The following is a 24,271-nucleotide window of genomic DNA, read 5'->3' on the forward strand; positions in this document are numbered from 1 at the left end:
CGTTCAAGGGAAGATCTTTCGTCTTTTTCCACGAACAGCCCTTTCGAATTGACTTTTCGTCTTAGTACCAATACGAGTTGAAAGTGGATATCCATCCTCAAGGATTTGAGTTATCAAGTGCCCAGAGCTCTGCCTCCATACATCCCTTTAACTAGGCGAGTCTTCACTTTTCGCTGCATCACGTTATGTGGAATTAGCTTGAAACTCACGGATGTTGACGATCCACTATAGATACTTCTTTCCAAGCCATTTGCCCCACTCTTCAGCCGCATATAAACCTTGAAGGCTCTAAAAGTAGCAATGATAGCCCCGCGTATCCAGATGTTGACATTCTATTGGGCACAGCTTATTGTGGCTGCGGGCGGTTCAGTCTGATGACACCAGGGGCTACAGTAAGCACACGCTAGCTAAACGAGTTGTGGAGATCAAGCGAAGCAATCCCACTTTCCTTGAGTGAATGCTAGCTACATAAGCACTTGCCATGGCCTGCATCACTAGCGTTCGCCCCAAAATTGGTTTCATTAGAACGAAATGATCTCCCTGGCCAATTGCCTTTCGTAGTCCTCAGTCTCAAATCATTGAAAATGGTATAGATTACAAGTATAATACTTGAAGCGTGTCTACTTTGGAGTTAAGGGGCCAAGAACTGTTATTTTCAGGGACATGCCCGGCCTGAAAACCATATTAAATGGGACCATGAACCCATCCCATTCATCTCGTAGCTATTGCTGGACTTCAGGCTCTCGACTGGGCCCATTCCATCAAAATGACTGGCAGTGCATTTGACTCGACGTACTACTACCGCTTCTCCAATACTGCCCTTGGAGTCAACATGACACTGGCAGTCGGTGAAACAAACGACCCCCCTAATGCTCCAGTACTGAATCTCATTCGCAGCTTCTCTTCGGAGAATTGGCAAATATTCTATGACCAGGGCATCTATTTCATTCGCAACTGGAATTATGGAGCAACATACCAACTAGGCCTCACGGCCGATGAGCGCATCACGCCGCAACTCCTCGCCACTGGGCCAGACCTTGGGATGCAGTGGAACTTGACAATGGGAGAAGATGGTTGGATTATGTACAACATGTTGCTGGCAACGGACAATATGCTCGGGGTGGACATGAGCGCTTTGAATCACACAATACCGGTGATGAACACAGACACGACAGGAGCGCAATGGTCGATTGATATCAACAACTCCGCGGGGAAAATCACCAATGAGACTATGTTGCAAGTCTTCTCTCCCCTTCCTGTACGCTTGTACTTCACCCACTTGTCTTGCGCCATCTATTCACCCATGTTAATAGGCAGCGACAACCACTCTTCCTGTCAGCTCCACTAGGATGGCAACGATACCAACTTCAACGTTAACATCAACTTCGGAAGTCACATCAGCCCAAAAAATGGAGGATGCTTCTTCAAGCGACAGTCTTAGCCCAGGCTCAATTGCTGGAATAGTAGTGAGCTGTGTGGCAAGCATTGCCCTTATCCTGGTGATTTGGTTCATCATCCGGCGGCGACGATCTCAACCCCAAAAACAGCTCCTGGGTCCTCAGAAGGATGAGCCCTTCCAGCTCGAGGGACACTGCAAAACTACTGAGCTTCCCGGAAATGTGTTTAATGCCGAGGCACCGACTAATAAAGTTGTGAATGAGTTGCCGGGAGAGACGAGATGAAGTTGGTCCCAGTCACACGAAATCTGAAATTTAAAAATAAAATAGTAATAGAACTCAATATTTAGTCAAGGTTCACATGTATGATGTATGTAACCCCTGATGCTGGTGATTATGCCATGATACAAATCATTCATGCTTTGTTTGGGCGATGTACAATTAGTCGGGGACTTTCCCGGCAATGGACAGATCCATCGGACTGTATCACCTGCTAATAACACTAACTCTGTGTCCATGGTATTCAGTGTCCACTTGGGCAGAAATGCAGGGCAGTCGTGACATCCGGGTTCCATGGTTCCGATCTCCGGATTGCGATAACGGCTGAGTCATCGGGCCATCATTGTTCAGTTCCCCTCCTTTCTCTTTCCCATGCCCTGCTTCAGACTGTTCTTGCTTTCCTGTGAACTTATAAATTGGAACTGCTGGATATCGGTCGTACGACACCCTATCTCTACGCGAACCCTCTGTTCTCAGATCCTTCCCCGCTATCTACTTCCCCGCTCCGAACGGGGGGTAACTGCTCGGTGACCTCATCAGCGGCTCTGAATCAAGTCCTCTCAGACCAACTCCATACAAATTACCTGGTGAGATTTAAGTGAGATATTCACGAAGCCGTTTCAACCCGCCACCATGAGCAGCCCGAAAAGAAGAATCGAGACCGATGTGAGTACCCCTCACGACATATGGAGAAGCTTCCGAGGTCCCCGCAATTGCTAATGAGCGATTTTTCATTGCAACAGGTCATGAAGTATGAAATATGCGATCATATGAAGCCCCGAGACACATACTGACTATGGCTTAGGATGTATGCGAACCGATCTCCCCTTCTCCGAATTAATTCCCGTCCGATCTCAGCGGAGGATACCCTGGGTCTCAGTTCGAGACATCGGGCTACAAAATTGAGTCTGACAAGTTTAATAGGTTGATGAGTGACTACGAGGTGACTTTGGTGAATGACAACAGTATGTTCTGCCATACTTGAAGTGATTTCAGTCAAACATACTGACAGAAGTCTAGTGTACGTGACCTAGCCGGCGCAACCAACCCTGGACCAGCGCTTTGAACCATCTAACGACCCTATTTTGCTCCAGGCAAGAGTTTTATGTTCGCTTCAAGGGACCAGAAGAGAGTATGTCCAGGTATATGAAATTTTTATATGTCCTCTTGTTAACATTCCTCAGCACCGTTCACCGGAGGTCACTGGAAGATTCATGTCGAACTGCCGGACCAGTATCCCTACAAGAGCCCCAGCATTGGATTCGTTAACCGCATCTTCCACCCCAACATTGATGAGTTGTGAGTCTCCTAAACCACTTAGATTATTCTCAATGCTTGGGTATTGATTATGTTCTAATGTAGGTCTGGATCGGTTTGTCTGGACGTCATCAACCAAACATGGTCTCCCATGTATGACATGCTCAACATCTTCGAAGTCTTCCTCCCTCAGCTTCTACGATACCCCAATCCATCTGACCCGCTCAATGGTGAGGCGGCAGCTTTGATGATGCGAGAGCCCAAAGCCTACGAGGCCAAAGTCAAGGGTGCGTATCCATGAGCACTCAATGCGCCCAGATAATTAACACTTCATAGAATATGTCTCAAAGTATGCCAGCAAAGAAGCTGTTGACGAGGCAGGAGAAGATACCGAGTCTGAAGATGAGCTCAGCTCCGCCGGGAGCTATGAGTCTGACGGAGAGGAAGAACCAGCCGGGGCAATGGACGACGTCTGATTGATGTCTCTTTGCCCCGGCGCTCTTGATCCGTCTCGATTCGAAACTGGATCTGCACAGACACATTGCATCCTCCCAATTCTTTATTATCATCTTCACTCATCGGGCCAGAGGCAGCGGGCGTTTTTAAGGTTGATATTACGGTACTTATTATTTTCCCGGCGGTGTTATTTTCCGCACACTTGAACATTTCCATATCGCGGATGGAGTCGGGAATAGGACATGCCGGTGTGATATATTCCACAGCGGACGGAGCAGCATCAGTTATGGATTCCTAGTTCATTCAACTGTCAATCGAACACGGTTTTTTACAATAGGCCTAACTGGATCTTAGATATGTAAGACTCTGAATATCAGGCACTGTTATTACGGCTCTATGGGTGTATTTGAATAAACAAATTCGCCTGTAGTTTTGAACTAGATCTGCACCTTTGCATTAAAAATAAGCCAAAGCAGCCAGCTTAGTCCCGGAGTCCACATGGAGGGAAAGACATCTCTATTGACAGCCTTCACCTTAAACGGAACGAAGGCTGCACTCTGAAATTCAGATGAGAAAGCCATCTTATTTAATCTGTCCTTTCCATAGTTGAAATTCGAAAACACGAAAATAAAAATATATGAGAAATGAGCGAAATATTCTATGGGTATAAAGATGCGAGATTAACTCAGCGTAAAGGTCATTGCAGGCCGTGAGAAAAGAGCGAATATAAGAACCGGAAACTCAGAGATATTGAAGAATAAAAATGGCAATTTTATGCCCTGGAAATCAGTGTCAGCGCATGATTTTTTCCTCCTCACCCTCATGCTCAGGTAATGAACGTACCAAAAATCAGAAATAGTAAACTAGCTGCAACCTTCGAATGTTGCGCTCCGATGGCAAGAAGCAAGGTTAAAGCGAATGACCAGAGTGAGAAGCGGCCCAGCTGTGGAATTTGCTGCGCTTTGGTAGATGCTTGCTGAACAGCTGCTTGCAAATTTGCTGCAGTTATAAAGGCTTTGTCTAGCAAAGCCTGCGATAATTGTGCGGTGAATTGCAATTCTCGATGCGCGCGGGACTGGGCCGCAAGTGCTTCGGCTTGTTGAATCTGAGCTATCTGTAGCTCGTTCGCTTTGTTTGTTGACTGTTCAACCAGGTCTCCCATGGTTTTCAGTCTCTAATAAGAGTTAGGGGCTTCAAGTAAGATTGTTAGAAGAGAATGTTACCTCGGCGAGTTCGTTTTCGTGCTCGAGAATACGGATCAGTCGACTTGTAAGCCATTCCTGGTAGCGTCAACTGTGAAATTGTTTAAACTCGGCTCAGTCTGACTTACCAGAGATGCGTCAAGGTCAGTCATTCTTTGAGAAACTCTTTGCAGGTCTGCACCCACGAGAGACTCTAAGGATAAATGCAAATCCGAGGCAAGACCTTGGTATGCAACAGCATTTTTCTCAAACACGCGAAGTGAATGGGCATTTTGCAAGATAGAGTCCTCGTGCGCTGTTTCAAGGGCCTCTTGGAGGGCAATGACCTGACCAGACACGCTCCTGATCTCCTAAATTGAATTTAGCATTGAATAGTATAAAAACTCCTTAAAGCAAATTCTACAAACCCTTTCAAGGCTCACGGTCTTATTCTGTACTCTCCCCAGAGCAGAAGTGACTGTATTCACTACCGTATTAATGCCGATATCAACCTCATGCAGCAGCTTGCCGAAGATACGTTGGAAGGTCGATCCTTGTCGTTCCAGATCGACCAAAAGTTTGTCCTGCAGTGCTTGCACAGCTTGGCAGAATGCTTCATTATTGGCGGAATTAATGGCGGCTTTATTCAGTGCAAACTGAAGTCCTTCGTTAAGCTTGATATTGCTATCCACAATAGAACGATGAAGATTGAGTAGCTCGTCCTTCTCAGTTTCCGTTCTCGCAGCTTGGCAAATCACCATAGCATTTTGTCGGTTGTTGCTGTATGATATCCACCACTGAGGCCTTGCCTCGAGAGTTTTGAGACATAGTTCGAGCACTTTCTTGGGATACTCAGTCACACCAGAATCCGACTGCTTAGATCTAGCCATGAAGTTGAATCGAAACTTTGGCTCCACTGGTGGAACAGTCAAAGGATGACATTGAGGCGGGGTTGAAGAGCCTGCGCCTTCGAGCTCACAAATAGCGAGACGTGCAGCGTATACTGATCGTGTCTGATCTAGAGCTTCATATTCTTCACGTGATTTGGCGTCTTGACCTCCCATCTCTTGACATGAGGTGACTAGCTTTGTAGCTGCAATGCGGTGACAAGATGGTGATGACTTCATCGAGTCTAAGATTTGAATAGCATGGGTGAATATTTCATCTTGCTGTGAAGTATTGGTTTTGATATCTAGACGAGAGTCTTCGTTCCCTCTCTGAATCGAGGCGAAAGCGGTTGAGCCTTCCCCTATCAGTAATGAAAATCAATGAACGTGTCAAAGGTAATTTACCCGCATCAGATGCATCAAGCAAACTGGCACCAACGATGCTTTGAACGGCAAGCAAGAAGAACAGTCTAGATATGGCGAGTGTCATCTTCGTTTCCCTGGTCTCGAAGAACTTTCGGGGGAAGAATTTATCGAGACTGTGTCCACGTGGTGAAAGTCGGGACTCGACAGTATAGACGTGGGCGTTACCGCGGTATATTGACTATGGTATACGACCTCAAGAAGGGTGCAGGTGACAGAAATTCTCAATTGAGCTCTAGGTTCTTCGCCTCTGGTACCGAGTGGTTGGTATTTGAGGTGAAAAGTGAGAGATAGATTTTGGGTTGAAGAAATTCGAATCACGTTCTTGACCTTATTTTTGCATACCCCCTGTTGTCATCTAGCTATATGTGTGCTTGAGTACCGTTGACTGGATATTAAGCTTGAAGCACCTGCCCAATGCAGTTTAACTGGTACGACCGTACGATTATCTCATATATTGTAATTTGTGCTGGGGGAACGCAAAGCTTCAAAGTGATACGCTGACATGTTATCAGTTAGATCCATGACAATTCGCACCGGGGACTTAAACGTGAAACAAAACCTAGATCTAAGGCTAAACTATGGAACTAGTAATCCCTCGACGATACGCAATCAGATAGATGATAGAACAATTGAACTGAAGCTATACTCCATATAGGTCACGTGCACGCTAACCCAATCCAGACCACCATTTTACTGACAAAATCGTCGTCCGCAACTCCGAGATCAACAACCAAATTATCATGTCGTGTCTACCTCAACGCTGCGCCCGGCAGCTCCTCCGTGAGCCCTTCCAGCGCGGCTCATTACCTCTCTTCCTCACCCCAGCATTCTCCTCGCGCGCCCAATTCTCCACCACCTCCCCGGCGCAATCCCGTATCGGAGGTTCTGCCATCTCCATTCCTCCCGAGGTGTCATTGACTCTTGTTGATTTGCCCAAGTCCCTGAATCAGGGCCGTGGAAAGGATGTTCCTAAGTTTGCTGCGCAAATCAAGGGGCCTAAGGGTATGTTACCGCTTCAATGGCCGCTGAAAAGGGACGTTTGCTAATTGTGTTTTGGTTGTAGGCGAGATGACCCTTGACCTGCCTTCTTTCTTGACTGTGAACCATGATACAACTACTCAGAAGGCTACGCTTTCTGTCATTGATCCTGAGGTCCCTCAGCAGCGTGCTATGTGGGGTATGTTTTCTTTATCATTGGGTCTTAGGTCTTGACCTTCATTTCAATCAGTCCGTCCATCTAACGTTTGCCTCTGTTAATAGGTACTGCTCGCGCTCTGCTCCAAAATCACATCACCGGTGTCTCAGAAGGCCACATCTGTATTCTTTCTATGGTCGGTGTTGGTTACCGTGCCACCATTGAAAACACCGCAACCACCGTCTCCGCGACCTACCCCGGCCAGAAGTTCGTTTCTCTCAAGGTTGGATTTTCTCACCCCATTGAGCTGGGTATCCCCGAGGGTGTCCAGGCTAGCACACCGCAACCCACCCGAATTCTGCTCGAGAGTGTCGACAAGCGCAAGGTGACGCAGTTTGCGGCGGAGATCCGGGAGTGGAGACGACCGGAGCCGTACAAGGGCAAGGGTATCTTTGTCAACGGCGAGACGATTAAGCTTAAGGCTAAGAAGATCAAATAATCTGTGGGCGCACGCGGCATTGTGGGTTTGTTTCTTTGGAACATGGCATTTTTGGTTCCCCTGTATTCTTATACTACTCTATCCTCTGTTCTTATATTTTCAATATGTACTTTTTTGGATCCAAAGACATTCCGTTCCACAAAATTCGTAAGTGGTATCATAGATGAATGATCCTAGCAACGAAGCTCGATCATTTTGTTCACTCCAACAATATTACAGCTTCAGCACCGACTTGACGGCATCAATGACCTGGCCGTGAATGGCCTTGGGGGCAGCGACAACACCCTTGTTCGCAGCCAGGGTCCGGCCCTTGCTGAAGTCCAAGCGGTTGCCATAGATGTCAGAGACCTGACCACCGGCCTCACGGACAATGATGTCACCAGCAGCGTGATCCCAGATCTTCTCCTGGTAGTCCTTCTTCACGGGAAGACGGAGGTAGATGTCACCAGCACCACGGGCAATGGAGCAGTACTTGGCCTGCGAGTCCAGGCGCACGCTAGGGGCGGTGATACCCAGAAGACCAGCAACAGCAGCGTTATCACCCTGAGCAGAGTGAGCAGCCTCAACACCCTCGCAGAAAACGGCCTGGGCGATATCGGGGACGGGACGCATGGAGATGGACTTGCTGGCAGCAAGAGCACCGCTGCCGAGGGGACGGCTGGTAGCACCCTCGCCCACAACAGCGGAGAAAAGAACACCATTAGCCGAAGAATTGGCCTGCTGGGCACCAGTGCTAGCATCGATGGTGGCAGCATCGTCAATGGGCAGGTTGGGGGTGCCAATGGCACCGACCTTGACGTCGCCGTCAACCATCAAACCGAGGCAGACGGCGTACTGGCCACCACGGAGGAAACCCTTAGTACCGTCAATGGGGTCAAGAGCCCAGATACGACCGGAAGCACCACCAGCGCTGTTACCCTGGTCGATGATCTTGAGCATCTCCTCCTCGCTAGCAAGGGGACCGCCAAGGATGCTGTCGCTCTCAGCGTCATCGAGCTTAATGTCCTTAACCAGACGCCAGATCTCGGCGCTGAGAGCCTTATCTTCGTACAGCTCCCGGGACTCCTCCTCGGCGACGATCTCATCGTTGGGGAAGTTCTTGCGGATGGCCTGAATGATCAGGGCTTGGGCGCCGAAGTCGCCGATGGTGACGGGGGACTTGTCATCCTTGGAGACGGTGCCCTTGGCCTTCTCGAAGAAGACCTTCTGGGTGAGGAGGGAGGCACGCTGGACGGCCAGCTCGGCGATGTAGCGTTCTTGTGTGTAAGACATGGTTGCGGTGTGTTGGGAGGAAGGAGAAGCAAAGGAGGGGAAGAGGAGGGAGAGGCGGGAGCGGGTCTTGAGGGCCACGCTGAGAGCCAGAATGAGGGTGGAGCAGATCAGAAAGCGGGACAGGACGCGCGCCAAATAAGATTGGGACGACGTTCCTGGAATCATAAGTTGTGGCAATCGGGAATTGGAGGTTTAATTTAGTGTACAGTATATCGTTTATCAGTTCGTACTGCTGAAATCTCGTATTCTCTTATCCCTGGACAGCTTAGACAACCCCGCCCTAGTCCTAATTGAGGCACAATATCGAACAATACGTGAAGATCATACATAATAAAGAGAACAAAATCACAAAAATTTGAAAATATGAAACCGACAAGTGTGTGCTTTTCAAAATTGGGCAGCGATCTTCCAACCGACATGTTCTTTTGGCTGGTCCCCCTGAAACCCACCACATCCACCACCGAGACGTTGATCCTCCCGACTAGCGCCAAGACTGCCCTGCCCCCGACGTCACCGTCTTCTCCTTATCACCCCAATCTCCAGATTTCTGCTTCATTTTGAGATCAAGAAACTACGCCCAGGCCTCTGCCGGCATAGCTATCGCTTTTCTGCGACATCAGATTCCGCCGACTTGATCTCCTCGACAACGGCATCCCGTGTGCATTTCGACCCGTGCGGGGTTATACCGAACTGTTGATACCGGCGGGGTTGTGAAGGGGACCAATTTCAAGTCAGTGAACTTCCTAAAAATGAAGGCATCCCCTGGAGATGTACCAATATACTGACGGTTTGAAGTTAACAGACATCCCGGATTACTGCCCATCATGTTTCAGTCTTCGGTAAGACCCTGCCAAATCGCACGATAAGTGTATCGTGTGACCACAGAACTCATATCGGCCTATGATACTACAGAAACCATATTCGGCCGTGACCGTGCAAATCGAAGTCCTTACGAGCGAAACATATGAAGTGGAGGACTCTAGCGGTATCGTCGATTTAATCGAGGTTATCCGCATCCAGGCTAGCGGGCCAACGGAAGCGAGTCGCGCACTGCGCAAGAAGCTGTACGTCGGCGGAGAGCTCTCCGCATCACGATATTGCGCTGACTTGATATAATAGAAAATACGGAAACCTTCACCGACAGCTCCGTGCCCTCGTCATCCTCGACTTTCTTATCCAAAATGCAGGCGAACGATTCCTGCGCGGATTCGCCGACGAGCCCCTCCTCGAACGACTGCGCATCGCAGGGACAGATCCAGTTTCCGATCCACTCGTGAAGCAAAAATGCAAAGTTCTCTTTGGACAATGGGCTGTAACATACAAGGATACGCCTGGCATGGACAAGATCACTGCCCTATACAGGCAGCTTCCGAAGCGGAAGCAGCCTGCCACGCAGGCCAAGGCGAAGGTACTACGGGAAGGGTCATCGAACCCAAATGAACCCGCTATGGGCCATACGGTCTCCGTCTCGGCCGGAAATGGGCCTTCTACGACGCTCAGTAGTCCGAAGCACAAGAGCAAATCGAAGAAGGACAAGAAGGAGAAGAAACTTTCGATTAGTGCCGGCAGGAGCTTCAGTCTGGAACGGGAGCGACCGGAGATCCTACAGACACTTGCATCGGCTTCTGTGGCGAGTACGGATCTGTTAAATGCGCTGAAGCTTGTAAACCGTGAGACGACACGAGTTAGTGAGGATGCGGAGTGCATCAATCGATTTGAGAAGTGTAAGAAGCTTCGACACAGCATTTTGCGGTATATTCAGCACATCGAGAGCGAGGAGTTCTTGGGGGGTTTGATTCATGCCAACGAAGAGCTTGTTACGGCCTTGATGGCGTTCGAGGTGTTAGACAAGAGTGTCGACTATGACAGCGACAGTGACGATGACATTCTGGGCGGAAACTGGCGGTCGAGGGCTGAAATGGATGATGAGATGAATCAGAGCTTCAGCGGGTTGAGCGTTGGCCCGCCTAAGCCACCTCGTCCGACTGCTTTGTCTGCGTTAGAGGATCTCGAGAGTGAAAGTGAGGAATCAGAAGAAGATGACGAGGATAATCCTTTCGGAGATCGTAATGCGATCAAGACGTCTCCTGCGGCTGAGAGGATGGGCTACACCTAGTATGTTCCCCACTCTACCTATTTCTGGAAAGTTGCTAACACCTCCACAGCAAAGAAGTATAGGAGTATGGGGTCGAGTTAAATGATGGGTGGCAGCACGAACTAGCTTGAGAGCCTCGGAGAAAGTTGTCTCGGCTGTATTTTAGCAGAAGAATCAATGCATAGGTTATAATGTCCATAGACTCAGTTCTAGCATCCTATATTGTACTTGGACTGGAACCAAACAATTCTATGCTAGAGTCGTCAGGCTGCCAGAAGACTACGTCAACCAGGATAACAAATCCTTCAAATAAGTTCATCCAACCCCATTCGAACCCATTTCAGAAAATGCCTCCAACATGAAATTTGAAACGGAGAGACGCGCAAGAGATGGCTGCCTCGAGCTCCACAAGTACATCCTTCGGCCCCCGAGCAACCCTTAAACCCGGCGTAAGAAAAGTATAAAAGATATGCAACGGACCCTGAAAAGCCCCTTCAAATTATATTCAGAACATCATCAATCCTACTTCCATATTATCATCATTTCATTAAAATGCCAGTGACTGAAATTGCCCTCCTCCGCCTGAGGGCCGAGGAACCTTCGTCCGTATCAAAGACGAATCTCATCCAAGCCCAGCAGGCGCAAACTGAGTTCTCAAAGTACCCAGCGCGCTTCTTTCGGCAGGTCGAGGACCCCCAGCGGTTTTATATCACTGGAGGGTGGGAATCTATTGCCGTTCATGCCGGAGACTGGATCACGTCAGAGACGAACCAGAAGTATTTGGGACAGTTAAAGGATGATGTTGATGTTGAGTGGATGTTTCATTTAGATATGGATGTGGGTTAGAAGAGAAAAAGTCGAGGTGTTATATGGTATATGGACCTGACTTTGATGTTTAGCCTGCTACCTCTCCTATCCCCTTGGACGCACCAGTCATTGCTATCAGCAGGTATTTTGTTACGGCTAGCAATAAGGATGAATTTGATGCCCTGTTCAAGAACGCGGTGCCTGACCTCGGGGCTTATACGGCCCCCTACTCATACGCTGGTGGGTGGAGGATTGACAAAGAAGGGGAAGATGAGGAGTTCGTGCTGTTCAGCGGAGGGAATAAGGTAGAGGATCATTTTGGATTCGCCGAGTCAGAGGCGTTCAAGAAGTTTGGGGTAATCAAGAAAGTACTCAAGGGTGCTGAGATTAAACATGTGCGAGTGGAGAAGTGGGAGTGACTCATGATTCATTCTTGGAAAGTTATAGATAGATAGATATGTATGTTCGTGTCCTTGGTATGGACGACCAAGCGAATAAAATGACATGGATGAAAATATTCAAATGGGTATTTATGGGTCATCTCATCGTCTGGTGTCATAAGTAGAAAGCAAGATCGGCAGTCGACCGATTAAAAAAGGGACAAGAAAAGAACAGAAGGACAAAGAGAAAAAGAAGCATTCCATCGCCAGCAATGCATAATCCAATACCCAAACCCCGGAGCGTATACCTATAATGCAAGTTAAAGCACCTTTGGCTTCATCCATTCCCTTGTTCCAAGACCTAGATTGAGGCCGTTGCGTTCCCACCACGCGCGGACACGGACATCAGCACCGGAGACTGCGTCTTCCAGAGCTTCTTCTATGTCGCAAGTTTTGAACTCGACGCGAAGACCGCAGTCTTTCCACCATTGTAAAACATGGTCGTGGCCATTTTTGGTTGGGCCGACAAGTACCTGATTGTCGAATATCATCTTCGGGCCCTTCAGACGGAACCAGAAATCAAGCACGTGAACATGGCCATGTGTACTAGCAATCCGAGCAACATTTTCGGCATTACTGTATGGAATCCCTGATGCATCCCACCATGCTAATGATGCCGTGCGACCGGACTGGGCGGCGAGAAGGACTGATTTGCCAACTTTCATCGGAATGGGCTTGTTGCGTGGAGCGTTAGTTGATGCTGCTTTCCACCAGTCAAGAACGGCAACTCGACCCTCGGCACTGGCGGACTCGAGGGCTCGCTCGCTGTATCGGAGCGGAAGCCCGGAATGGAGCCACCAGTCTAGCACATGGATGAAGCCAGCTCTGGACGCACCATCCATGGCATCGGCCATGTACTCTTTGTTGGGAAGCGCAGGAGCATCACGCCACCAGGTCAAAACCGTCGGGTTTCCGTAAATTGCAGATGCACGATAGGGTATGTTGGTGAGACGGGATGTCGTCCACAACAGATCGAGGTGGTTTTCGGTAAGGTAGGACAAGATATCCGTTCGCGAGAATTTCACGATAAGATGACAGGCAAGGTCTGACAAGGGTTTCCATCGAGGTAGTGCATCAATGCGCTTCTTTATGGCGGCAAAGGAGCCTCGGAGAATTGTATATTCAAGGGAAGCAGGAGTAGACATTTTCAATAGATGGCTTTGCCATTCTTGGGGAACAGGAAGATGGGTTGGAATTCCAACGGCTTTGGCAGTTTCCCAGTCTCCCAACTGTTCCTCAAAAATATTCAGCCAAATTTCGAATGGAAGAGACTGCGTTTTAGTTTCAGAGGTCGGCCAATGAGTCTGCTGATTTCGCAAGGCTGATCCAATTTTACTACCGGGTTCCGATGATTGGGCCCCGGTTGAAGATGACTGAGACGCGGCAGATTTGCCCTTTGTTGAAGATGCAGCAGCCATGGATGCAGCCACCGAAGGTATGTTCAATGTGAGTTGAAGTGTAGTATGCAGGTCTTTCAACCCGTCCCAGGGTAAGGTTGTCAAATCCTCGGGCCCGTTAGACTTCCAAAGTACAGGTTTCACGATGTATACCCATGTCCAGTACCGATGGAGCTCGTCAAGCTGCCGGCGAGTCAACGGGTTGTCCCATTCCGAAACAGTCATCCCTGGAATGAGAATAACAGGCTTGCTTGAGACCCAGCCACGCAAAAGTGCCAAAGTCAAGGTGTTGGTCAACCCCGCCAGCATAGATCCAAGGGCCCCAGCATCAATGGGCGCGACAAGCAGCATATCAGCCCACTCGCAGAGCTCAGCCGTCTTTGCTTTCAGCCATTTTCGTGCCCCAGTCTTTTTATCAAACGTTTGTCCATCTACCGTATCCATGTAATGCGGAATCTTGTTCGTGCCAGTCAGAAGAGCCGAAGGTTCGTCGGTAATCAAACGCAGTTCGATGTATGGGTTCTGAACCAACGAAGGAAGCACGGTATCGGCGAAGGCGCTATCGGTCGATAGGAGTAGCCGGCGACGTCGTGGTGAGGCGGCTACCCTCACATCGTACGCGAGCGGATCGCAGCTATCGCGATCGCCATCTTCGTTGCCGAATACCGTCTCCTCTCCATCCACTTCCATTTCACTAGTCCACCACCTCTTTGTAACGCTGGTCATGCAGGTACTGTATATTGTCTGGTCTGGTCAAAAGCCAACAGCCATATGCCTGGGCGGTTCGATAAAAGTGGAGAGAATGAGGGTCGACACTCGAGATGCGGAGAATGGATTCGGTGATCGAGTATGGATGCGGCAAGATTTAAGTCGGCGTTTCAAAGAGATTTCAAAAGTAGAATCGCCCAGGGCGGTTCCGACGAAAAGCCAGATCGAATGGTCTAAAAACGCTTATCCGGCAGACTTTGTGGTTCGGGGTGGAGATCAGGCAATCGAAGCGGTGACTGGGCCTTCATATGCGATGCACGGGAATCTTGGTGTGACCTGCACGCTTGGCTTGTCTGTCTGCTTTAATATGAAGCGGTGTACGGAGTAGCTGTGGATGATATTCTTCGATCTAATGAATCTTTCGACTCAATCCCCAGTCGCCACGTCTTGCCACCTGGACGTGCTGGCTAGCTTCAGCTTTGGCTTCAACTGTGGATGCTAACCAGCAGAATAATCAGGTCGAAGACTCCTTTTTCCTGCAGGACTCCCACCAATCACAAGCAGCACAAAGAGGGATTTCCAGAGACTAGAGTAGTTGGCGGTTAGAGGCGGGCAGCCGTGCAGCATCGCATGACAATGATTGGGCACTGTGACGTAGAGGCGGTCAACCCATCGACTATGACTAAGATAATTAGAGTTGCCGCAATTTTAAGTATACGGAGTCGATCTTGCGCTTATTTTTTCACTCTATAACTTGTATTTCAAGTCGTACTTATGGACTTGTCAAACATCTAGAATCTATGTTATGTTCACTATTGGCTCAGTACTCAACGGCGAGAGAGATTATTGTGCAACTTGTGCTCGCGCATAGCAAGACTAGCCAAGGCTCCCAACACAGTCAATCCCAACAAAGTCAAGAAAACCGCCCGCAGAGAATTCATATATGCATCCAGCACACCCGGAAACCATTCTTGAGGAAGTTTGCGGATCTCATCGATACTATCTCGCAGCTTGGAGATAAGCTCAGCCGCATGCTTGCGATCACCGAAGCGAGACCACAGCCCAATCTTGAAAGTATTCTGGAATACGGTCGATGCAATCGTGATTCCAACTGTACTACCTGTGCTACGGAAGGCATAAGATGCGGATGTAACCACCGCATGGTGCTCATGGTCCACTGCAGAGATAAGAGCAACGAGCGTGATGGTGAGCATGCTGCCATACGAGGCTCCGAGGAGGAAGAAGTATAGGAACGGCAGCCATGACGGGGTGGAGAAATTCAAGGTACAGACCAGCGCGACCGCCACTACCTGCAGGGCCATGACAGCAGAGTTCAATAGCTTATAGCGGCCAGTGGATCGCATGATAAGCCCGCAGCCCAAGGAGCCAATAGATGTGCCTATTGCTTGCGGAATCAAACGAACTCCGGCAGCAGTGGCTGACAATCCCTGCACCTGGAAGTACAGAGGAAGATAGAAAAGCAGGCCAAACACCGTCATCGTGGTGAACCAGTTTGTCAGGCAAGCTGCTGCGACCGTGCGATCCAAAAGGAGTTTCACCGGGATGACGGGCTCCGATGCAATTTTAGCTTCCACGTAGATAAACAATACCAGGAACACCGCAGACAGGGGTAACGAGGTGAGGACAATGGGGTGAGTCCATGGTACTTGGTTTCCGCCAGTGTTCAAACCCAACAGCAGTGTAACGAGCGTCAGTACAAGGGTGATGGCACCGAGGAAATCAACACGCTTGATCCGGGCTTTGTCCGAATCCTTCACTGGAATCTTGACCTTGAATGCGACCAAGATGCACGATATCATTAGGAAAGGAATCTGAAGCAAGAATGCCCAGCGCCATCCCAGCGTGTCGTTGATCCAGCCACCGAACACACCTCCAAGGCCACTTCCAGCCCCATAACAGATGTTGCCGACGCCTTGCCAGATGCCTCGTTTCCGAAGGGGGACTAGGTCCGATGTCACAAAGGTCGAGATGGCTGTAAGGCCACCTCCTCCAATACCCGCAACGACACGGCCAAGAATGATTGTACTCTCGGTCTTTGCCAAACCACAGATCAGGTTGCCCAGTGCGAAGAAGATATTCGAGAAGACCAACCCCCAGCGACGCGAATAGATGTCAGTCAATCGACCACTGAGAGGTTGACAAGCAGCATTTGAAATCAGGTATGAAGTGGCCAGCCACGAAAGCAAGGAGAAAGAGTTGAACGAGGATGAAATCGGGGCAGAAAGTGTCGCGACAATCGTTGTATCTGTAGCGGGGAAGCCATCAATTAGTCTCGTATGCACATTAACGCGTCATTGTCTTGCAGCAACTTAGAAACACATACCAAGTGCCGCGAGAAAAACTCCCACCCAGATACTGCCCAGGATGATGATCAATTCCTTGATGCTGACCTCCTCGGTCGCTGGTGACTCTCCGTCTGCCGGGCCGGAATTGGCGGGGTCGGCATCGCGCAGGAGAGGCGTTTGCTCCGTCGCCGGAGCTCTCGCAATCTCGTTCTCGTCGATGGACATGGCGATTTGGACAATTGTGGCCGTCCGCCCGTTGAAATTGAGTGGGAATGACGTGCTCAGTAAGAGGTCGGAAGGAAAAGCACTGGGTGGAGGCCCAATCCGAGACCAAGCTTATGCGGAGAAAATGCGTGCGGAGAAATGGCCGCTCCGGCAAGTCGGCTCTTGTCTCACAAGTCCAACATGAGGCGCCATTAGTAAAGTCGCTGTTTTCATCTCAAATATGTCTTTTGTCTTTTTCTTATTTCTCTGTTCCCCTTTTCTTCCTTTCGGCAGTCCTCGGATCCGCAATGTGGGTCAGGGCAGTTATTGTACAGGGCGATCATAGATCATATAGGGCTGGATCCGCTGTTCGAAGACAAATATAGTATCAAACAGCTTATGGCAGATATGAGCATGTTCGAGTAACCCATGCATGGATTTAAATTCAACTTTTCACAGACAATGTGGGAATGGTTTAGCGTCTCTGGCACTTGGAGTTGGACACCTAAAAATCTTTGTAACCATATGCCGGCTTATATTTACGAACGACGGAGCTACGATCGACTCTTACACAGTTCACTACCAGCAGCGCCGTAGTAAGGCCTTGGCATGGCACAACCACGTACGTACGTTGCGCGTACGTATACCCCTGACAAACAAGGCTAGTTGGGGGCCAGATCCACTCTGATGTGGCTCTGTTTCCCCGAATGGCCCTGTCCCAGTGGATCGATCGCACACGTACAACAGGCAACAGTAGCTGGGCGCTTGAAATTTGCGACAGCATTCATGATTCACTTCTCTTGAGAAGTCGCGTTTCATCGAGGTCGAGGTTACAGCTATGGTGATGTTCACGAATAAGCGCCCTGGTCGGCGAGCAATTGTGGGCATTCTGGTCGCTGTCCTCCTGATCAACGTGTACATATTCGGAAGAGACCGCTTCGATGCTACCCTCTGGATTGGACCTATAGATTCGCAAGTCGACATCCCAGACTCCGGTTCTGGCTTAAGGAATCTCGTCACGAGCCTAAAGTCTGGGATTCGCCCTGCAGCTCCATTGCCTCTGGCAGCGAGGCAGGAAACACTGTTGCGGGATCTTTCTTTGCAACTTCACGAGCAGAAACCTCAATGTTCTCCGCCAAATGTGGACGGGCGCGTTGACGGGGTCACATTTGATCCACTGAACTTGATGCCAAGACCGGACCATGTCGTCAATTCTGATGACATACAAGGGCCAATGCAAGAGGCACACGATGGCTTCGTTGCAGCAATCAATCAGCAGAAAGCTAGGCCTTATAACAAAGGCACCAAGGGCATCGTTTCGTCTGCCGGCGGCGAATACCTGCCTACTTTTGTGGCGTCGCTACGCATGATCCGGCGGACCGGATGCCAGTTGCCTGTGGAGGTCTTCCTCATTGACTGGGTCGAATATGAGCCTTATATCTGTGAAGTGGTGCTACCACAGCTCAATGCCCAATGCAAGGTACTCGAAGATATCTTGGATGTGGTTCGTGACGGGAAAGGCAAACCCTCCAAGCCCATCAAGGTAGAACACTTTCAGATCAAACCATTTGCGATGTTGCTGTCATCATTCGAAAGCTTTGTCTGGCTTGATGCCGACTGCGTCCCCCTCCACGACCCAACTGTCCTATTAGACTCTGACCCTTTTACCTCTACGGGACTTGTTACATGGCCAGATTTTTGGGCTAACACCGCATCTTCTCTATATTTCAACATTTCACGACAACCGGAGCCTGCTATGACGGCTCGAGCAGCCACTGAGTCTGGGGTGATGCTCATCTCCAAAAAGACACAATTCACAACCCTTCTTCTGGCTGTATATTACAACTACTATGGCCCAGAATATTACTGGCCTTTGTTGGGCCAAGGTGCATATGGACAAGGCGATAAGGACACCTTCATACAGGCAGCCGGTGCGCTAGACGCGAGTTTCCATACCGTCAGTGAGCCTGTGGTTGCCGTGGAGCGCGATTATGACAACGGAGCATGGACATTTACTGGAATGGCGCAGGCGGATCCCATGGAAGACTATAGTCTTACTAGTCAAGACATATGGCGTGTTACAAATGCCACCGCCGCAAATGCTCCACGGATTTTCTTTCTCCACGCCTCAAATCCCAAGTTCAACGCTGCACTTGAGCTTGTGAAGAAGTCCCGGAAAGGACGGCTTTATACTCGACCGGAGGATGCTCTCCGGCGCTTTGGATATGATTTTGAGAAATCATACTGGGAGGAGGCCATTACAGTAACGTGTACATTGGAGCATGCCTTTGATTCATGGAAAAAGAGTTCTGAGCTTTGTGAGGATATGCAACAACATTGGAACCAGACATTCTCGGACCCCGATGCTGAGGCCCCCGAGTTCAGCAATAATCAATCAATATAATATCTCCATAATTTATCCAGACCTCTCAAATCCAAATCAATAGTGAGAATGCCCGGCGGGCTGTCGTGATAGAATCGGGCCCATAGTAGCGCAGGGTCTCCAGGAACAAGGTTTGTGGATCCATGAGAAAATCGATGTCGAGATACGCATAAGGACTTTGCTCCGACAAAGGCCTACAGTGCTTTTACGAGATACAGAGATAGGATAAGTCTGTCGGCTATTGTTATCTCGGCTCGATCGGCGATATTGCCGCATCCTTATCTCATCTCGAGGATGTACATGATAAGCAATTAGATAAGATGAAGGCATGAGCCACAATTTCATTGAATACACAAGTACAGGGATTCTGTATACAATTGATCAAACATGTCAAAGTTTGATTTGGTCGTCACCAATGGTAACGTGGTCACCGCCGCTGACGTTAGGTAAATTGACATCTTCCCACTACTCGTACACCACAAGGCTCACATAAATTCAATAGCACTTGCTGTATTGGAATCAAAGATGGCAAGATACGAGCACTAGCAGAAAGCTTCACGACTGGTGAACTAGATGGGGCCCAAGTCATAGACGCCGAGTACGTATCCATTAGCACTAGTTCGGATCAACAATCTAACTCACGAGCAGAGGCGCCTATGTAATGCCAGGCGGCATTGATGCCCATGTGCACCTGTCTCAAGATTTAAACACAGGACCTCATGGCCTAGGTGGCGAATGCGCAGACAACTTTGAGACTGGATCCAAAAGCGCTGCAGCGGGTGGAACCACTACAATAATTACTTTTGCAACTCAGACCCGAGCGGAAGAAGACAGAAGTCTCATACATGTTATCAAAGCTTATAACGAGCGTGCTGAGGCTACAGGTAGCTATGTTGACTATGGCTTTCACATAATCATTGTCCGCAATGACACCGATGTGTTGGAACAAGAGATGCCTGTTTTGATGAATGAGTGGGGCGTTAGCAGTTGCAAGCTATTCTTGACTTACGAGACACAGCGCATGACAGATTCTCAGTTGCTGGATGTCATGTTTGCAGCTAAGAAGAATTCGATGACTACGGTAAACCTTTCTGTCTTTTGCGTTCCAATAGAATTCTCACTCATATCGCAGATGATTCACGCCGAGAACGGTGATATGATACAATGGCTCACAGGTGAGAGACGGTAAACATCTGATTAATATAACTTTTAACTAATACAGAACCAGATAAGCTCGAAAAGAAGGGGATGGTTGGTTAGTTTTCCTGTCCAGATTTTCGAATTGCGTCCCTAATCTCAACTTTAGCTCCGTACTACCATGCTCTGTCGCGCCCTCCCCTGGTCGAAAGCGAGGCAACAAACAGAGCAATTGCGCTAGCACAGCTGATTCAGAACCCAATTCTCTTTGTTCACGTTGGATCAGCAGTAAGCTCATAAACAGCCTTAACCGAAACCAAACACTGACATGAATGCACAGCTTGGTGCCAGAAATATTCGTAAGGCGCAAACTATGGGTCTTCCTGTGTATGCAGAGACATGCCCTCAATACTTCCATTTGACTTGGGAGGATCTGGTAAGACTTCGAATACTCATGTTGAAAGTCGGTCATTGATAGTGGATAGAAACGCTTCCATTCTCCCACTTGTTTCGAAAACAGTAAGATGATCTGCTCACCTCCACCACCTCCAGATACATCGGATCAAGAGGAATTATTCGTGTACGCCCCCTTCTGCTCATCCGATTGAAGACATATTTGCTGAAAGCTATAGTGGCCTTGAAAATGGAACTTTTACCATTTACTCATCGGATCACTGCCCTTTTCGATACGACGATCCTAGAGGCAAACCGTCAGGCGTGCTCGAAGATGCTGCAAGCATGGAAGGCGAGCATCACTGTACGGGTGATGAGTTGCAAAGTCTTCTTAAGCGCAAACAAGGCTCATTCCGGCTGATTCCTAATGGAATTCCCGGTGTCGAAACTCGATTACCACTTTTGTATACAGGAGCATTATCTACGGGTCGAATCACTCCACAGAAATTTGTGGAGTTGACATCTACAAACCCCGCGAAATTGGTAAGACTGACATTATTTATCCGACAAGGCTCAAAGCTGATTCATCGAAGTATGGACTTTACCCTAGAAAGGGTGCGATTATGCCTGGTTCTGATGCCGATTTGGTCATTGTAAGCTTTTCGTTTGCCTCAAAACATGCTCTGCGCTAATCGATGGGAACCAGTGGCATCCAGAGAACTCCTTCATGGGTTTCAATTTGACGAATTCTATGCTTCACCATAACGCTGACTGTAAGTTGAAGGCATGCCTAAGAAAAGTGATTCATTCTAATGTTTTTCATTTTCGTCATAAGATACTCCCTACGAAGGAATGGAGTTCACTAACTGGCCTCGGTATACCATTCTCCGTGGTAAAGTCATATGGGCCGATGGTGAGATTCAAGGCAAGCCGAGAGATGGGCAATATTTGAAGCGCGGTCCCAGTAAACTAGTTCGAGGAGCTGCTAAGGTGACTCAAGATCCCCGACGTGTCGCGACATGGCTCTATGAGTAATTTTGCAAGCCCCACTGGCCATGCGCAGAAGCAATACAGACAGTATTCATGGTTTTAATCTTAGCTAAATGCCCAATATTCATTTGACTCCCTGATAAAGCTTATTTAAACTCTTAGTGCCATAATTTCGCGGGGAAATATCTCCACCCAAGCCACACTGCTCCACCAAGTGCCGCCCATGTAAGCAGCCCTTTAGTGACCATAATAGCCTTGATCAAGGCAAAAGTCTTCTTCTCATTCACGCGTGGGAATTCTGAGCTTGGCATTTCCTTTCCAAGGAATTCACACAATGGCTTCCAACCATCCTCAGCCTTGAACTCCAAAATGTCACGTCCACGCTCCTTTGCCGCCTGTCTAACTGACTCATTATATAGTTCATACATATCCGGCTGGAAGATATCATCCTGCCCAAACTTCTTTCGACACCATTCCACGATATACATATTGAGATGATACCACAAGCGATCCGACTTCCAAAGGAACCCTGTCAAGTAAAACTTGCGAGTAAAGAAGAAGCCCAAGCTCTCGTGGCAGCTCTTCGCCCAGGCCTCGGGGTATGACCGACACCCCAGAACAACTTTGGCGTCAGGGTACATATCCATTAAATCCTCTAGAAAGAAAATCGAGGGCATATCGCACACGGCAGAGTAACCGTCAATGAGCTGGTGAATGGATTTCTGTCGTCGGGGGGTATCTTCGTCTCGGGCTGTATCCAGTAAAAGTTGCATCCGATCGGGGTGAGGAATTATTTGTGCCATATGTAGACAGGGGTTGAAACCAAGCTCTTCGAAAGCGGCTTGGAGGGATGATGTTGCGGTCCGAGGCAGACCAGCTCCTATCACTCTGAGCGGGGCTTGCCCTGTTGGTGGGGTGCGCAAATCGGTAATGAAACGCACCATGATCAGGAAGTTATTTCCGCAGGTTTTTGAACAGTCGCTCGTCTCTTCAAGGGATGAATGGGTCCTTGGAGAAGATAGTCAGGTAGAATTGGGGATCGTTGAGCCTCTTAGGCTGACGTCAGCTAGAGAAAGTTAACTAGTCAGTTAATTATCCCTTTATTTACCTTTATCACTTCATATTTAGTCCACAACAATACACGCCCCAATTTTGATTTTGTGTTGAACAGTCATGATTAGTCTAACTTTCTTCATGCTACTAGCTTCATAAATCTCTGAAATCTGAAGAAGTGTTTCTTAGAAAACCGAATACAATGCAGTACTGGCTAGCCTAAAATTGTACATTCGTGTGACTTATTTTCAGCATTGTAGATGCTATGGTATTTCACCAATTGCACCCGTACCTTCTTTAAGTAGATGTTAAACCAAAGGACTTGGCTTGGGCCCTTCCAAAGTTACATATTAATGAACTAGATAGGGGAAAAGGGCCATCCGTTAACACCCGAGGTCAGTAGTTGTCCAGACTGGATCTGATCAGCTTTGGTCTTGAGTTCTTCCACATCCCAGTTCGCCATTGCAAAACGTCCATTCAGAAATGCGGCTTCGGGACTCGTGAGCCACACCAAGAATTCAGCCGGAAGATTGACTAAGACAAAATTAATGTCAGCTCAGCCATCATTCTCATACAGTATATTCTCTTGTGACAGAAATACCTGAATCCATAGGAAGCTTGCTAGGGTCTGCCCCGGAAGCCCGGAAGTTATCGGTCTCTATCATTCCCGGATGCAACGCAGCAGCAAAGACATTGGGGTTCTCAGCAGCCAAAAATTCCATAACCTTGATCAAAGTAAACTTGGAGCTAATATATCCCGAGAGACCAGCCAACCTTCCGGGTGGGAAAAAGACACCGGCACTAAATGCAACAATAGCCGAATGGGTCTGGTTGGCAGTAGGAAGGAATGCATTGGCAGCAATCATGGTTCCCTTGACATTAGTCTATCCACAATTATCGTTATTAGAACAGTATGCAATCGTGTGATCAACAGCACCAACTCAAGGAAACGAACCTCAAAATTCTGCCACCACTCGGTCACCGACGCTTCCCGCATGTGAACCCTAGGAGAGATATGGCCTGCAGCCAAGATCATGATATCCCATGTGCCTATAGAAGTCGCAACCTGAGTAATTGCTGCTTCATTTGTGACATTCGCTGCGTGGATAGAACTCGGGCAATCGAGTTGCTTTTGTGTGGATTGGAGTTTCTCTTCGTTGCGCCCAATCAAAACGATCTTAGCGGCACCAGCACGAGCAAAGGCCAATGCGGTCGCCTGGCCAATTCCACTTCCCTGTTCAAGAACTTTTAGTGGTGATTTTCAGATTGCTGAGATAGGCGCTCGCAGAAGGACCGAGCGTCCTATTGTCATCGAAGAAGCCGCATACCGCGCCAGTGATAATCACTGTTTTGCCCAAGGCGCTCAGCTCGGGCCGTTCCGGAGATATGGCTGCGTATGGTGCGTTGTGCCAAACAGAGGTCAATGATGGCAATGGGGGGTTCATGATTGTTCTGGAGTGGTTACAACGAAATGGACAAAAATATCAACTGTGGAGGTGTTACCTTGGTTGTTTGGGAAGGGAAACCGGCGCAGGCTTTGCGACCTTGGAGGGGAGGGGCATGCAGTTG

At 48.7% G+C, this 24,271-nt stretch overlaps 13 protein-coding genes across 13 annotated transcripts; 7 read left to right on the forward strand and 6 right to left on the reverse strand.

Annotated features, from left to right (window-relative positions):
* Positions 1-766: 766 nt before the first annotated feature.
* Positions 767-1,682, forward strand: N7484_004203 (uncharacterized protein; the record flags this gene model as incomplete). The annotated part of the gene is made up of 2 exons (XM_057114623.1): positions 767-1,258; positions 1,314-1,682. 2 exons carry the CDS (start codon positions 767-769, stop codon positions 1,680-1,682), a joined length of 861 nt encoding a protein of 286 aa, XP_056974763.1.
* A 627-nt stretch (positions 1,683-2,309) lies between these two features.
* Positions 2,310-3,409, forward strand: N7484_004204 (E2 ubiquitin-conjugating protein UBC8; the record flags this gene model as incomplete). Its single annotated transcript, XM_057114624.1, has 6 exons — positions 2,310-2,342; positions 2,420-2,427; positions 2,771-2,808; positions 2,861-2,975; positions 3,039-3,220; positions 3,270-3,409. 6 exons carry the CDS (start codon positions 2,310-2,312, stop codon positions 3,407-3,409), a joined length of 516 nt encoding a protein of 171 aa, XP_056974764.1.
* A 721-nt stretch (positions 3,410-4,130) lies between these two features.
* On the reverse strand, positions 4,131-5,947 carry N7484_004205 (uncharacterized protein; the record flags this gene model as incomplete). The annotated part of the gene is made up of 6 exons (XM_057114625.1): positions 4,131-4,168; positions 4,233-4,563; positions 4,613-4,669; positions 4,720-4,941; positions 4,999-5,819; positions 5,863-5,947. The coding sequence occupies 6 exons, from the start codon at positions 5,945-5,947 to the stop codon at positions 4,131-4,133; spliced, it is 1,554 nt and encodes a 517-aa protein (XP_056974765.1).
* Positions 5,948-6,623: 676 nt separating this feature from the next.
* N7484_004206 (mitochondrial 54S ribosomal protein uL6m) lies at positions 6,624-7,517 on the forward strand (the record flags this gene model as incomplete). The annotated part of the gene is made up of 3 exons (XM_057114626.1): positions 6,624-6,885; positions 6,947-7,060; positions 7,144-7,517. The coding sequence occupies 3 exons, from the start codon at positions 6,624-6,626 to the stop codon at positions 7,515-7,517; spliced, it is 750 nt and encodes a 249-aa protein (XP_056974766.1).
* A 213-nt stretch (positions 7,518-7,730) lies between these two features.
* N7484_004207 (3'(2'),5'-bisphosphate nucleotidase) lies at positions 7,731-8,954 on the reverse strand (the record flags this gene model as incomplete). The annotated part of the gene is made up of 1 exon (XM_057114627.1): positions 7,731-8,954. The coding sequence occupies one exon, from the start codon at positions 8,952-8,954 to the stop codon at positions 7,731-7,733; it is 1,224 nt and encodes a 407-aa protein (XP_056974767.1).
* A 659-nt stretch (positions 8,955-9,613) lies between these two features.
* On the forward strand, positions 9,614-10,905 carry N7484_004208 (LSB5 family protein; the record flags this gene model as incomplete). The annotated part of the gene is made up of 3 exons (XM_057114628.1): positions 9,614-9,628; positions 9,702-9,853; positions 9,909-10,905. 3 exons carry the CDS (start codon positions 9,614-9,616, stop codon positions 10,903-10,905), a joined length of 1,164 nt encoding a protein of 387 aa, XP_056974768.1.
* A 531-nt stretch (positions 10,906-11,436) lies between these two features.
* N7484_004209 (uncharacterized protein) lies at positions 11,437-12,110 on the forward strand (the record flags this gene model as incomplete). Its single annotated transcript, XM_057114629.1, has 2 exons — positions 11,437-11,721; positions 11,784-12,110. The coding sequence occupies 2 exons, from the start codon at positions 11,437-11,439 to the stop codon at positions 12,108-12,110; spliced, it is 612 nt and encodes a 203-aa protein (XP_056974769.1).
* Positions 12,111-12,391: 281 nt separating this feature from the next.
* On the reverse strand, positions 12,392-14,254 carry N7484_004210 (uncharacterized protein; the record flags this gene model as incomplete). The annotated part of the gene is made up of 1 exon (XM_057114630.1): positions 12,392-14,254. The coding sequence occupies one exon, from the start codon at positions 14,252-14,254 to the stop codon at positions 12,392-12,394; it is 1,863 nt and encodes a 620-aa protein (XP_056974770.1).
* Positions 14,255-15,063: 809 nt separating this feature from the next.
* Positions 15,064-16,767, reverse strand: N7484_004211 (MDR family MFS transporter; the record flags this gene model as incomplete). Its single annotated transcript, XM_057114631.1, has 2 exons — positions 15,064-16,502; positions 16,581-16,767. 2 exons carry the CDS (start codon positions 16,765-16,767, stop codon positions 15,064-15,066), a joined length of 1,626 nt encoding a protein of 541 aa, XP_056974771.1.
* An 817-nt stretch (positions 16,768-17,584) lies between these two features.
* N7484_004212 (mannosyltransferase) lies at positions 17,585-19,150 on the forward strand (the record flags this gene model as incomplete). Its single annotated transcript, XM_057114632.1, has 1 exon — positions 17,585-19,150. The coding sequence occupies one exon, from the start codon at positions 17,585-17,587 to the stop codon at positions 19,148-19,150; it is 1,566 nt and encodes a 521-aa protein (XP_056974772.1).
* A 366-nt stretch (positions 19,151-19,516) lies between these two features.
* On the forward strand, positions 19,517-21,694 carry N7484_004213 (uncharacterized protein; the record flags this gene model as incomplete). The annotated part of the gene is made up of 12 exons (XM_057114633.1): positions 19,517-19,575; positions 19,632-19,727; positions 19,778-20,210; positions 20,262-20,304; positions 20,352-20,384; positions 20,436-20,554; positions 20,607-20,702; positions 20,752-20,846; positions 20,899-21,202; positions 21,253-21,312; positions 21,366-21,432; positions 21,495-21,694. The coding sequence occupies 12 exons, from the start codon at positions 19,517-19,519 to the stop codon at positions 21,692-21,694; spliced, it is 1,605 nt and encodes a 534-aa protein (XP_056974773.1).
* A 113-nt stretch (positions 21,695-21,807) lies between these two features.
* N7484_004214 (sulfotransferase family protein) lies at positions 21,808-22,593 on the reverse strand (the record flags this gene model as incomplete). Its single annotated transcript, XM_057114634.1, has 1 exon — positions 21,808-22,593. One exon carries the CDS (start codon positions 22,591-22,593, stop codon positions 21,808-21,810), a length of 786 nt encoding a protein of 261 aa, XP_056974774.1.
* Positions 22,594-23,060: 467 nt separating this feature from the next.
* Positions 23,061-24,147, reverse strand: N7484_004215 (SDR family NAD(P)-dependent oxidoreductase; the record flags this gene model as incomplete). Its single annotated transcript, XM_057114635.1, has 4 exons — positions 23,061-23,236; positions 23,304-23,586; positions 23,658-23,936; positions 24,031-24,147. The coding sequence occupies 4 exons, from the start codon at positions 24,145-24,147 to the stop codon at positions 23,061-23,063; spliced, it is 855 nt and encodes a 284-aa protein (XP_056974775.1).
* Positions 24,148-24,271: the final 124 nt, after the last annotated feature.

The sequence above is a fragment of the Penicillium longicatenatum genome, assembly GCF_028827895.1.
Source record: "Penicillium longicatenatum strain IBT 33135 chromosome Unknown contig_2_segment0_segment0, whole genome shotgun sequence".
Lineage (NCBI taxonomy): Eukaryota > Fungi > Ascomycota > Eurotiomycetes > Eurotiales > Aspergillaceae > Penicillium > Penicillium longicatenatum.